This window comes from Hyla sarda, chromosome 2, assembly GCF_029499605.1.
Source record: "Hyla sarda isolate aHylSar1 chromosome 2, aHylSar1.hap1, whole genome shotgun sequence".
Lineage (NCBI taxonomy): Eukaryota > Metazoa > Chordata > Amphibia > Anura > Hylidae > Hyla > Hyla sarda.
This window is the reverse complement of record NC_079190.1, coordinates 194,519,684-194,533,544: the sequence shown is the minus strand read 5'-3', so window position 1 is coordinate 194,533,544 and position 13,861 is coordinate 194,519,684. Positions and strand designations below refer to the sequence as shown.

The 13,861-nt window shown below is 41.4% G+C and overlaps 1 protein-coding gene across 6 annotated transcripts in view; it reads left to right on the top strand.

Annotated features, from left to right (window-relative positions):
* Positions 1 to 13,861, top strand: part of ECRG4 (ECRG4 augurin precursor) — a 62,270-nt gene that overhangs the window by 45,880 nt on the left and 2,529 nt on the right. For 4 of the 6 annotated variants that reach the window (XM_056560514.1, XM_056560516.1, XM_056560517.1 and 1 more), the window contains exons 2-3: positions 10,680 to 10,795; positions 12,678 to 12,725. In XM_056560514.1, coding sequence (XP_056416489.1) covers positions 10,680 to 10,795; positions 12,678 to 12,725 — 164 coding nt within the window. Of the gene's footprint in view, positions 1 to 10,457; positions 10,568 to 10,601; positions 10,796 to 12,677; positions 12,726 to 13,861 lie in introns of those variants that run through there. The other 2 variants (XM_056560518.1, XM_056560515.1) reach the window with 2 other exon arrangements.

Here is a 13,861-nt window from a genome sequence, read left to right as displayed (position 1 = left end):
TAGAGGGAGTCCTACATAATGGCCTAATAATGCCTGACTTTATGACATGCCTTTAAGAAATAGTGAATTTAAGCTAAATAATATTGTTGAATAAAACAAACACATTTTATCAAATCAATTTCTTATGCTCTAATTTAAGCAAAAGGATTAAAATGAGGCCAATACTTATGTTAATAAACTGGATTATCCTATAATAGATAAAGTTCAAAGTAGTGAATAAGAAGGAAAAGTCTAATTATCCTACAGAGAAATGATAATGAAAGAAGAACTTCTAGTCCACTCAACCAGATCTTTAATATTTACACATCAGACAGTACAATATGTAACCGCCACATAGACAGAGCTGTAGATTGCATCTCCTGCAGGCTTGCATTTTTCTGTAGGAATACTTAGCAAGGAGCCGTCATATAGATCTGGAGTGACACACATGTGAAAATATGCGCTAAAGGAATTAACAGCTGAATGAACTCACTATATTTTACTGTGTGCCAATAAAACAGGCCATAAACTTTTGGGTTGCTGGGATATGAAGGAGAATTGGTTGGGGAAGAGCTGATAATATAAGTATCACAGCTAGAGATGAGCGAACGTACAGTAAATTTGATTCGTCACGAACTTCTCGGCTCGGCAGTTGATGACTTTTCCTGCATAAATTAGTTCAGCTTTCAGGTGCTCCCGTGGGCTGGAAAAGACTCTTTCCTAGGACTGTATCCACCTTTTCCAGCCTGCCGGAGCACCTGAAGGCTGAACTAATTTACGCAGGATAAAGCATCAACTGCTGAGCCGAGAAGTTTGTGACGAATCGAATTTACTGTAAGTTCGCTCATCTCTAATCACAGCATATATCATATGTATACTGTTAGAATTTTTTTTTAAATAAAGTTATTATATTAATGGCCCATACAAAAAATATGGAGAAAAACTGTTCCAGGTTAAACCCCCCCAAAGGACGAGGGGGCACTCCCTCCGTCTGGAGAAGAAAAGGTTTAGTCTAAAGGGGCGGCACGCCTTCTTTACCGTGAGGACTGTGAATTTATGGAACGGTCTACCTCAGGAACTGGTCACAGCAGGAACAATTAACAGCTTTAAAACAGGGTTAGATACATTCCTGGAACAAAATAACATTAAAGCTTATGCAGAATTATAAAACTACATCCCTTTCCCTTATCCCCTTACATCCTTCCCTTCAAACCCCTGGTTGGACTTGATGGACGTATGTCTTTTTTCAACCATACTAACTATGTAACTATGTAACTATATTTCTAAGCTATGTCATCACTTTATGATTAGTCAGGTTTGACACCAATTACTGTTTTTCTCCTGCACAGTGCCCCACGGCCAACCAGCTTTGCAGGGAAATGCAGCGTTGTCCCATTCAAGTGCCCATTTAGCTGCAGTTCTCTGGTGGCTGGTAGTGGTACTGTGCAGAGAAGAAAAACAAGGAAGTTGACATAGTACTATAGTAGAACTGATTCCCTTTTATTCTCATGATAGGTTGGGGGGAAATAAAAAATAATGCAATTTTGCTAATTAGTTTTTTTGATTGTTTTTATGCTGTCCATGGTGAGGTAAAAGTTTAATTTCTTCTTTTTTGGTACATTATTTTGGGGGCATCCATCTTCACTAAGCTCTTTTTAACATCATTTAGAGATATGCTTTACAGCAAGCCCCATGAACATCGGCAAAAATTGTCTCCCATTGACATGATGTAACAGCTCGTGCTGTGGCCAGTCTTGCTGGCCGCGAGCACACTCTTGCTCTCTCCCCTGCTGCTGGCGGTGCCAGTGCCCGTATGCGAACTTACCTTGTCTGCACTCTATCCCCTCTGCTGTTCCTGGGTCTCGGCGCATGATTAGTGCTTGTCTGCTCCTGAACCTTTTTAGCCCCGGACTTCCTCTTGACCCCTGCCGGATCTTTGTGCCCTTGTGCCTTGGAGAAAGCGTTGCCTGAATTGTGTCTTGTCTTACCATGTACCAGTTTTGCCAGCCTCGTTCCCTGACCACGCCTTCTTGCCGCCTGCCCTATGACCTCCTACATACGTATTCTGACCTTGTTGCTGAGCCACCTGCCCTGACCTTCTACCTGCCCCAGACTATGAGTTTGTCTCATCCTCTATGTGCCACGCATTACCTTGGCTGCCTTAGTGGATGAGTTGTTTCAGGGAGCCGCCTGCCGCAGCAAGTCCATCCCGCTTTGCGGCAGGCTCTGGTGAGAACAATCGTCTCCTTAGACTCCGCTCCCTGGTACGGCTCAAGCCATCATCCACACAAGGTACAGCGGATCCACATCTCCAGTCGTTACACATGAATGGGAGAAGTTTCTAGGCATGCTCTGTGACTTGTGCAGTGGTCATTCTACAGGGAGGTGGCATCATCTATCATGAATGTTTGTAAATCCTGTGTTTTCTACTCACTAGTGTCACCTTTTGCTGTAATCCTGTCTGTGATGATAAGGAAGACACTGCTGGAAAGTGTACATAACAGGAACTCTCAGCTTAGTTTAAGGCTTTAGGTCAGAATGACCTATGATTTAAAAAAAAATTTTTAACATAGAGACTAAAATTAGAAAAAAAATCACCAATAATTTTTTAATAACTTTTTTTTCCCATAAAAACTTATTTTAAACAATTGGTTTCTGCGGACACATTCTTTTTTAAAGGCCACATAAATTTATATCAATTAAACATCTATATTCACCTAATAATAATCTGTGCAGTGCCTTGTACAGCATGGTCTTATGGCCATATTACTCTGTACTATGGCATACTGCGGAGCATGTCTGTTGGATTTCACATAAAATATCTTTTCATGATATTGGAGACACACAAAGATATAGCATGCCCCATAAGCTTGTATGCAGCTTTATAAAGTAATGGTTGTGTGCACAGAGTCTAAAAATATCTAGACATTCAATATAATCATATAATGATCTTCCCAGAATGACTAGTAATTACAGAAAAACTTCCTGAAAAGACTGTCCCTTTGGATGACTTTTTTCTTAAAATGATTTTTCTACCAATAGTCTATGGAAGTTGTTCCTACATAACCAAACCATCCCCTAATCTGACTAATTATCACTTTTTTGAGCACATTTTCAGTGGGAACCTTTGAAAAATACCCAATACATATTGGATTTCTTTGTGCACCAAATCAACTGGACAGAGCCTCCACTGTACTGCATCTCCAAATAGGAGCAACAAGCAGGAGGAGGCATGTAAGGGACATCAAGGAAAAGATGCTACCAGCATTAGATGGATCATCGAAGCAAAGGCAGCAAGAGGAGCATCTCCAGTGCCGTCAAGCCAAGGGGAGAGGAGTTATGTAGCTGCCCAAGAAAGAAACAGGAAGCTATGATGGAGCTATGAGGGAGCCATGCTAGGGGGTCTGGAATGCAAGGGGAATGATCCTGGGGGCCAGGAAGGAGAAGACGAGCCATGCTAGAGACCAGGAATGAGATAAGAAGCCATGCTGGATACTTGAAATGAGGTACAAGCCAAAAAACAAAAAGGAAAGGAGAGCTGCGTTGGCTGGTCAAGAATGAGAAAGGGACCCATGCTAGGGACCAGGAATGGGAGGGGAGCCATGCTGAGGATTAATATTAAGAGTCATAGAGAGCCATGTTTGGGACCAAAACTGAAGTAGGTAGCATGCTTGGGTGTAGGCCATGCTGAGGATTGGAATAACAGAGACAGAAGAGACAGAGAACAATGCTGGAGACCAGGACTGAGTTAGTGAGTCATGCTGGGGACCAGGAATGAGATGGTGATCCATGATGGGACCAAGACTGAGATATGGAGCCATGCTTAGAACCAACAATAGAATGGGGAGCCATGCAAGAGAAAATGAATAAGATAGAAACCCATGCATGGGAGAATGAGATGAGGAGCCATTCTGGGGATCAAGAATGAAAGGGGAGCCATACAGCAGACCATTTAGACTTTGCTAAAAATAAGCACCAAAGGGAACATCTAGATATTTGCTATGGGACCCCTCTATTGTATGTATGCAACAGACTACATGTGATTTCTAAAATTATATTTCTCTTTGTGTTACCCTCGGGGGAATACTTCGAGGGCAGAGTGAAGGGTTTTTTATCTTAATAAGTGCATAGTAAGTAAAATCTGTCAATGTCAAAATGTATAAGATTATGAATACATGTTTTTGAAAAGTCAAGTGACAGTAAAAAGTAAAAAAATGTTGGCAATTGCTGATCTGACAACAGACTCCAGAAGATTTGCTGAGCAATGATCTCTACTTTGAGCATTGTCAAAGGGATACTAAGAATCTGGGAAGTCGCAACATTTTGCATATCTAAAAAATAAGAAATGCACATTTAGAAGTCAGAAGTGACCTTCAAACAATTGACTGTCTGAGAACAAGTGAAATGGAATATAAATAATACATAGTACCCCTCATTCACCTCAACTCATAGGCTGGATGACAACAGCATTTTAAGTAATTTTCCAAAGCTTTTTTTTTCTTTTTAAAAGGAGTATTCCCATCTCCATAATTATGTATACATAATTGTGTGTGTGTGTGTATATATACAGTATATATATATATATATATATATATATATATATATATTTTTTTTTTAAACATGCTTCTTTTTAATGTTGCAGCATTAATCGTGTCTGAAGTGCAAGAGCCCTTACTGCTAAAAGCATGAAGTGAAAGGATACCCTGCTATGAGTTAAAAAAAAAAAAAAAAAAAAAGGCTGATGGAAAAATCCCTTTCGATTATATAATGTGATACTGTAAAGTATTAAGGGAACAATATTGAAAAGTGTACATACATAACATTGTGATTTCGGCACTTTTGTGGTCATTGTAGTTTCTGCAGCTAAAACTACTGCATTTCTTTTTTGGCATTTTTCCCATCAGCCAGGACTTAAAATGCCACCAAATGTTACAAAATATCTTATGTCACCAATAATGCAATACTAAAAACAAGTAGCCTAACACAATGGATTAACCCCATTTATTAATTTTAATTTCCCCAACTATTTTTTTTAATTCCTCCTTCCTTCTTTAAGAGCCTTTTTATTTTTCCGTCAACCGTGCCATGTGGGCTTGTTTTTTTTTTGCAAGACACACTTCATTTTTACCATAAAATATAATCTGATACAGAAAAAAAAGTGTGGGGTTTGCAAAATGCAATTCTGCAGCTTTTGGGGGTATCGTTTTTACGGTGTTTACTGTGCAGTAAAAAGTTACATGGTTATTTTTATTCTGCAGGCCAGGGTGATTACAGTGATACCAATTTATAGATATTTATATATATTCGTCTTGTTTACAAATATAAAAAAGAAATGCTTTGCATATCTGTATTCTAAACCATATAGCTTTTCTTTTTTTTTTTTTTTACATCTTTTTTTAAATCTATAGAGCTGTTGTTTTTTTATTTGTTGATTGCTAGTTTTTATCTGTAACATTTTAGGATAGTTGGAATTTCTGATCACTTTTCATTCCCTTTTTTTTCTGGAACACGAAGTGACAAAAATCAGTTATTCTGCCATTGGATTTTTTTGTTTTGTTTTGTTTACGCCATTCACTTTGTGGGATAAACAACATTATACTACATTAGTTTAGACATATCTAGACAGAGCAATACCAATTATGTACATTTTTATGTTTATTTTTATTTTTTTTTCGAAATAGGAAAAGAGAAGTGATGTAATTCTTTATTGGGCTTTATATATATTTAACCCTAGGTGAGGGTGCATTCACAACACGTTTTATGTATATGGCCGACCGTATATGTTTTATGGCCGACCGTATATATACACAGACATTGTAAACTCATATTTTAAAAGGGAATCCTGTTTTGTCCATTTTTTGCCAAACATAAAACATTGTCCTACCATGGTTTTGTCTTACTGTTTCAAAAGCATATATTCATCGCATACGTGGACTTTATCTAACTGTGGATGTATACGGTTTTAGCTCATACGGTTGGCTGAATGCTTAGGTGCTGCTGCCAGCATTGACATGCCTCTATGGCCCACTTGAAGACATTTTGCCCAGTTGACAGATTTTAAGAAATGGTATCATTAGACAGAGAGAAGCAGGGTGGTCTTTTGATTAATCCTATCTAGGTTGTTCTGACCAAACTTATAGGGGGTGTTGGGAGCAGTGGTCACCTAAGGGCATGCACACATGGCAAACAGGTTCCAGATGGACCATATAGACCACCAGTAGAGAGGATGGTTTGATCCACCATCACTACACACATGTGTATACTCTACCTGAACCATTCCCAGATGCTTAACAGAAGAAAATTTTGTGTCAGGGCTCTCAAGGCCATTACATGTCCTACCATTGATAGCCAGCCACTATTGGCTTTGTTTGCAATGTTTTTTTTTAAGATAGACCTGGACTGCTATGGACAAGAACCGTATCATCTTTACAGAAGAATCCAGGTTCTGTTTGGAATTCAACAACAGTCTGGTTCAAGTATGGGGGCCTTGTGATAAGCACTTCAATCCTTTCTTTATTAAAGAGAAACACACTTTACTGGAGAAACACACTGCCCTAACTTCTGGTGTGATGATCTGGAGAACAATCACATACAACAGTCAGTCACCCCTAGTAGTGATAAAAGGGACATTAACTGCTCAACGATATGTGCAGGGCTTTTTGCAGCCACAAGTGTTACCTTTCATGACAGGTTTTTCCAACATGCCCCTCACTTAGGACTGTGTAAAGTGAGGACTTCTCTTGTGTATTTCTGAAGGCATTACACTTATAAGCCAAACGGGGACATTTCCAAACCACCACGGGGATGCAAAATCCAGGAAACTTACATTTAAGGACTAGTGGCACACTGCAACAGCACCATCTCTCTTCTTGCACTTGGGTAACCTTTTGCAAGCCAACAGTATTGGGAGTGAGATTGTATTGCATTGAATTAAAAGATTTTCCACTTTCTCAAGTAAGGACCCTTTGCACCTCCTTATCTCTGCGTCAGGTATTCCTGCACCCACACCATCCTGGGTGCTCCAACCAGCCAGCCATCATACCAGGGACCCACACTACCACTAGGTGCAGCTCCTTCAGTGAAAGACAATGGCCCAGATTTATCAAACTGTGTGAGAGGAAAACTAGAGTGATTTTCCCACAGCATCCAATCACAGCTCAGCTTTCATTTTGCCAGAGCTCGTTATCTGAGCTGTGATTGGTTGCTGTGGGAAAATCACTCCAGTTTTTCTCTCGCACAGTTTGATAAATCTGGGCCTAAGTGAACGTCTAGGGAGCATTTAGATCTATATAACTACTTATAGCCACCTGTGACATAAAGCCCTTTCTAGTAAGGGAAGAGAACAACAACTAATAGCAAACCTTATCAATATTGTGTCACCCATTCTGTTAATTTTATATACAGTGGTCCTTCAACTTACAATAGCCTTAGGTTACAACATTTTTAACATACCATCGTCTTTTCTGGACCATTGTAACTTGAAACCATACCAAACACACAATGCTACAGACAGTCCAGATGTATATAACATGTCAATAGCTGGAAGAGCCGACCAATCAGAAGGGGCATTTCACTGCTAAAACCCCTGTATTACTGAAGTGCATGCACTGACTGGCTGTCTGGTAGCGCCTCTCTACAGTACAGGGAGGTACTACATGTTCTGTACTACTCTTTACCTGTGCCAGGGTTAGCTGCTCCTTTCGACACCAGGTGAGGGTGGTTCCATTTTTTGGGACACTGTATACTGTACAGGACCCTGAAGAAGCTCCTTTCCTCTACATAGACAGAGATTTACAGCTTCCGGTTACTTTTTTTAATGTAAGGATTTGCATTTTCTGTATTAGTTATCCACTTACTATTGGGAGACCACTGCAGATTCACACATATGAAATTACAGTTCCAACAACTCAGTGCAGTATTTTATGTCAGCAAGTGTATATATACTGTTTAAAAAAATGCCCCCATGACACACTCCACTTTCAGCTTTGTTCTGACATAGCGCCTCCCTTCTCCTCTTTGATGTCTAGTGACATGCTTGAAGGTTGCTAGCTCTTGAAGGTTGTGAGCCAACTCTCTTCAGCTGTGGGCTAGCCTAGGTGGCTTGGGCAGAGCCACAAAGTCAGCCATCTTACGGTAGGTCACCTGCCGACACAAAGAAGTGTGGAGTGAGTCTAGCGTTGAGGGTGGGACATCAAACTAATTGTATATTACAGAGTACAGTAAATGTCATTACTAAACATGTTAAATCTTTTTATCTGGCCGAACAACCCCTTTAACTTCTTAAGGAGGCAGGGCGTACCTGTACGCCCTGCGCCCGGTCCCGGTATATAATGTGGGGTCACGCCGTGACCCTGCATCATACCGGGTCGGTCCCGGTGGCTAATGATAGCCGGGACCCTGGGTTAATAGCATGCAGCACCGATCATTGTGCCGCACACTATTAACCCTTTAGACGCAGCGATCAAAGTTGATTGCCACGTCTAAAATGAAAGTGAAAGCTTCCCGGTGTGAGGTGGTTTTTTGCGCCCCCGTAGATCCATGCGTCCGCTCCTCCCCCAGCTCTCCGAACATTTCCGAAGCTAGAACTGGGGGAGGGCAGAGCAAGGGGAGAGAGAAGGTCCACGCCCCCTCCCTCATCTCCCCTCCCTGAGCTCGGCTGGACGCAGATCTCTACGGCACGCCCCCTCCCTGAGGACAGAGATCTCCACGGCAGGTCCCTCCCTCATCTCCCCGAGCTGAGGACGTAAATCTCCACAGCAGGTCCCCTCCCTCATCTCCCCTCCCTGAGGACGTAGAGCAGTGCTCCCAATGAGCTCTATGTGTAAAGGGGGACATTTAGCCCATGCAGTATGTCCCCCTTTAGCCCCTGCAGTATGTCCCCCTTTAGCCCCTGCAGTATGTCCCCCTTTAGCCCGTACAGTATGTCCCCCTTTAGCCCCTGCAGTATGTCCCCCTTTAGCCCCTGCAGTATGTCCCCCTTTACACATAGAGCTCATTGGGAGCACTGCTCTACGTCCTCAGCTCGGGGAGATGAGGGAGGGGACCTGCCGTGGAGATTTACGTCCTTAGCTCCGGGAGATGAGGGAGGGGGCCTGCCGTGGAGATTTACGTCCTCAGTTCGGGGAGATGAGGGAGGGGAACTGCCGTGGCGATCTTTGTCCTCAGGGAGGGGGCGTGCCGTAGAGATCTGCGTCCAGCCGAGCTTAGGGAGGGGAGATGAGGGAGGGGGCGTGAACCTCTTCCCTCCCCTTGCTCTGCCCTCCCCCAGCTCTAGCTTCGGAAATGTTCGGAGAGCTGGGGGAGGAGCGGACGCATGGATCTACGGGGGCGCAAAAAACCACCTCACACCGGCATCTCAGTCGGGCTGATTGGGTCCAACGCAATAAAATTGAGATGTCCCTATCAGCTAGGCACGAGTGGAGGTCCCCTTACCTGCCTCTGTCGCGTCCGATCGACAATTGATTGCTCCAAGCCTGAGATCCAGGCTTGAGCAATCGACCGCCTATAACACTGATCAATGCAAAGCTATGGCTTTGTAGGGATCAGTGTCTGCAGTGTTATAGCCCCCTATGGGAGCTATAACATTGCAAAAAAAAAGTGGAAAAAAAAAAGTTAATAAAGGTCATTTAACCCCTTCCCTAATAAAAGTTTGAATCACCCCCCTTTTCCCATAAAAAAACAAAAAAAAAAACAGTGTAAATAAAAATATGTGGTATCGCCGCGTGCGGAAATGTCCGAATTATAAAAATATATTGTTAATTAAACCGCACGATCAGTGGTGTACGTGCAAAGAAATTCCAAAGTCCAAAATAGCGTTGTTTTGGGTCACTTTTTATATCATGAAAAAATTAATAAAAAGCGATCAAAAAGTCAGATCAATACAAAAAATCTTCAGATCACGGCGCAAAAAATGAGCCCTCATACCGGCCCGTACGTGGAAAATTAAAAAGTTATAGGGGGTCAGGAAATGACAATTTTTTAATGTATAAATTTTCCTGCATGTAGTTATGATTTTTTTCAGAAGTACGACAAAATCAAACCTATATAAGTAGGGTATCATTTTAATCGTATGGATCTACAGAATAAAGATAAGGTGTGGTTTTTACCGAAAAATGTACTGCGTAGAAACGGAAGCCCCCAAAAGTTACAAAATTGCATTTTTTCTTCAATTTTGTCGCACAATGAATTTTTTTTCCGTTTCGCCATTTTTTTTTTTTTTGGTAAAATGAAAAATGTCACTGCAAAGTAGAATTGGTGGCGCAAAAAATTAACCATCATATGGAATTTTAGGTGCAAAATTGAAAGCGATTTTTAGAAGGTGATGAGAAAGAATGTAAATGGAAAAACGGGGGGAAAAGGGGTTAAATAGAAGACTTGTGCTATGTTTCTGGATCATTATCTACATTCTGGTTATTACAGTTTAGAGACATGGAATCTGTCAAGCAATGTGTTTATCTGCAATGTGAATCCCGGTACTCATGCAGAGGAAAAACAGTTTCCGGAGATGTGTTTGCACCTAGATGCTTTGTTTTTGCTGCCAGCATTCATTATAAATGGCCTGAAGTAACCTTTTATTTTATGAAAAGAGGTCATTGCTGAAAAGATTATTCATTTCTGTATCCTCCCTTCATACCCACCTACCTAATGAGGTTTACTGGCATAGGAAGGTTAATGGACAATCTCTTCTCATACTTTTCTAGGTTAGGGATAACAGGTGTCTTCACCAGCACGATGGGACTTCTCTCCTTGTTACAGCAACGCCTTGGACTATCATGTCTGGCTTTGGTCCTTCTTGTCATGGTACTTGTATGCCCAGGTGAGTGGTGCCTATTTCTAATGTACTGACATACCCTATTGTTACAGGTTCAAGATGCGAATGTCCAGAATAGTAATGGATAGTAGTATCAATCATAGGTATAGAGTAGTAAACTAAGTAATGTTATGATGCAACCATTGTAAATATGCACATACCTTTGTAATACACATAGGGGACGAGCTATATATCAAATACATGTTCACATTAATGATATGACAGTACACGAATACTCTTTCTAGGTTTTTCTAGACAGAGAAAACTCAATATTACAATCTTTTGTGCTTTAGACTTCAGGTATAATAGAATACATAAATAATGTGATGCATATTTGCTGTTTTTGTTTGCATCATACATTATCTCAGTGTTTCCCAACCAAGTATGCCTCCAGCTGTTGCAAAACTACAACTTTCAGCATGCCCAGGCAGCCTTTGGCTGTCTGGGCATGCAAGAAGTTGTAGTTTTGCAACAGCTGGAGGCACACTTGGTTGGGAAACACAGCAGGATATCATTGTTTTACCTCACACCATGTTAATATTCAGGACTGTGTCTTCTTATTAATAATGTAGTGTAGAAATAAATGTTTTAGAACATCAACATCAAAAGTGTAAGTAGAGATTAGATAAAATTCACTTCTCCACCTATTCTCTGGAAGAATTGATCAGAATCCGCATAAATTCTTATTTCCATATCTGCTAAATGGGCACTGTCACATTAAAACATTTGATATGTGACAGCACACCAAAAAAAAAAAAAAAAAACATTTGCTATTTAAATGCATTACAAAATATATAGTTTTTTTTTTTTTTTTTTTTTAAATACACTTACCAATATTCGTGGCCACTAGGGGTCCTCGTACCAGCTTGGATGCTGTTCTGTGTCCTAGCCACTGGGACAAAATCCAAGAAGTGCGAGTAGGGCAAGGAGAAGAAGCAGTGTTCTGATTGGTGCTCCAGGCTGTCAATCAGCCTGTCTATAGAGCCCTGCTTCTTCTGCATTGAAGCACTCAGACGGATCCCTCCAAGGAACAGCCCAGGATAAAGGCAGCGCACAAGACTTCAAAGGTAAAATGGTTTATTTACCCGGCATGCAACGCGTTCCGCTGGATAACCAGCTTCATCAAGCATGCCACATGCCTGATGAAGCTGGTTATCCAGCGAAACGTGTTGCATGCCGGGTAATTAAACAATTTTACGTTTGAAGTCTTGTGCGCTGCCTTTATCCTGGGCTGTTCCTTGGAGGGATCCGTCTGAGTGCTTCACCTGTGTGTCCAGGAGCAGCTGCCGTTCTTCGCCCGTTGCAGGGTTACTTCACGCCTTCACCATAGTTGTACTTGGTTGTAGTACAACTATACTTGGTGAGCAAGTCTTCTTCTTTGTTCATCTTTTCTTTGCATTACGGTATCACACTAGGAGCGCTCTCCTTGTTTGTATCTTCTGCATTGAGGGGAGGGCAAAAGTTCCTTGACGTCACATGGGGGCGGGGCCGTGATGTCACAATGCTCCGGCCCCGTTATCGCCAGCAAACATGCTCCGGGGACTGATTGTAACCGGCTGCTGCGTGCAAGATCACGGGGGTCCCCAGTGGCGGGACCCCCGCGATCAGGCATCTTATCCCCTATCGTTTGGATAGGGGATAAGATGTCTTAGCGCCGGAGTACCCCTTTAAGATCTTTTAAATAGAAGTAATTTACAAATCTGTTCAACTTTCTCGCACCAGTTGATTTGAAATTTTTTTTTCCCACCGGAGTTGCCCTTTAAAGTACTAGAATTCTTACTTTATGAATTCTGTATACCATATAAGACTACATACTATGTGTATGTAGTCTGTATGCACATTTTAATTGCTCTATAAAAGCAACACTAAATATTTCATATATTTTTAGATGTTTCAAGAGGGAACAAACTGCGAATGATGCTTCAGAAAAGAGAAGGTAAGTCACTCTGTCCCTATTGTTAACATGACATGTTTTCTTACACATGCCTTAGACAGGTAGGTAGACAGGTAGGTACAGATAGGTGTTACCATCTGGGAATGTGCCTTTACAAAGTCCAACATAGTCCAATCGAAGAGATGTATGTCCCAGACTGTATAGGGACATTTCTTCAACAAGGGGGATTATAGCACCCAGTAATTAATTTATTTATAGATATTTAAGGGAAATAATACAATGCTGAGTTAGAAGAAAAAAATGCTCAATGATTGTTATTTTATAGGGAATACATGTATTCACTTAAACAGACGTCACGAGCTGTGATAGGTCTTCCTTAGGGTAGGGTCACAAGTAACGGATCCGCATCGTATTTTACACAAGAAATCCACTGAAATCCACCGATGACCGAACCTAGAGTGTGCATCCTGCAGCAATCCGCAACTACAAGCAGACACACAGGGACCTGCGAGTAACCACACGCATGCGCAGTGTACTCTCCTAGCTGAGGGAGCGACTGCAGTGTCTATGAGTAAACTGCACGTGGGCGCAGCGACTCGCAGGTCCCTGTGTGTGTCTGCTTGTATGGGCGGATTGCTGCTAGAAGTAGACAAAGCAGGCACAGCAGGAGGCACACTCTAGGGTTGTCATCAGCGGATCCGCAGCGTAAAAGATGATGCGGATCCATTACGTGTGGCCCTACCCTTAAAGGGGTACTTCACTGGAAAAAAATTTTTTTTAAATCAACTGGTGCCAGAAAGTTAAACAGAATTGTAAGTTACTTCTATAAAAAAAAATCTTAATCCTTCCAGTATTTATCAGCTGCTGTATGATCTACAGGAAGTTATTTTCTTTTTGAATTTCTTTTCTGTTTGACCACAGTGCTCTCTGCTTTTTAGGAACTGTCCAGAGTAAGAGCAAATCGCCATAGAAAAAAACCCATCCTGCTCTGCACAGTTCCTAAAATGGACAGAGGTGTCAGCAGAGAGCACTGTGGATCATAACAGCAACTGATAAGTACTGGAATGATTAAGATTTTTTAATAGAAGTAATTTACAAATCTGTTTAACTTTCCGGCGCCAGTTGATTAAAATAAAAAATGTTTTCCAGTGGAGTATCCCTTTAGGGCTATTTTCGTG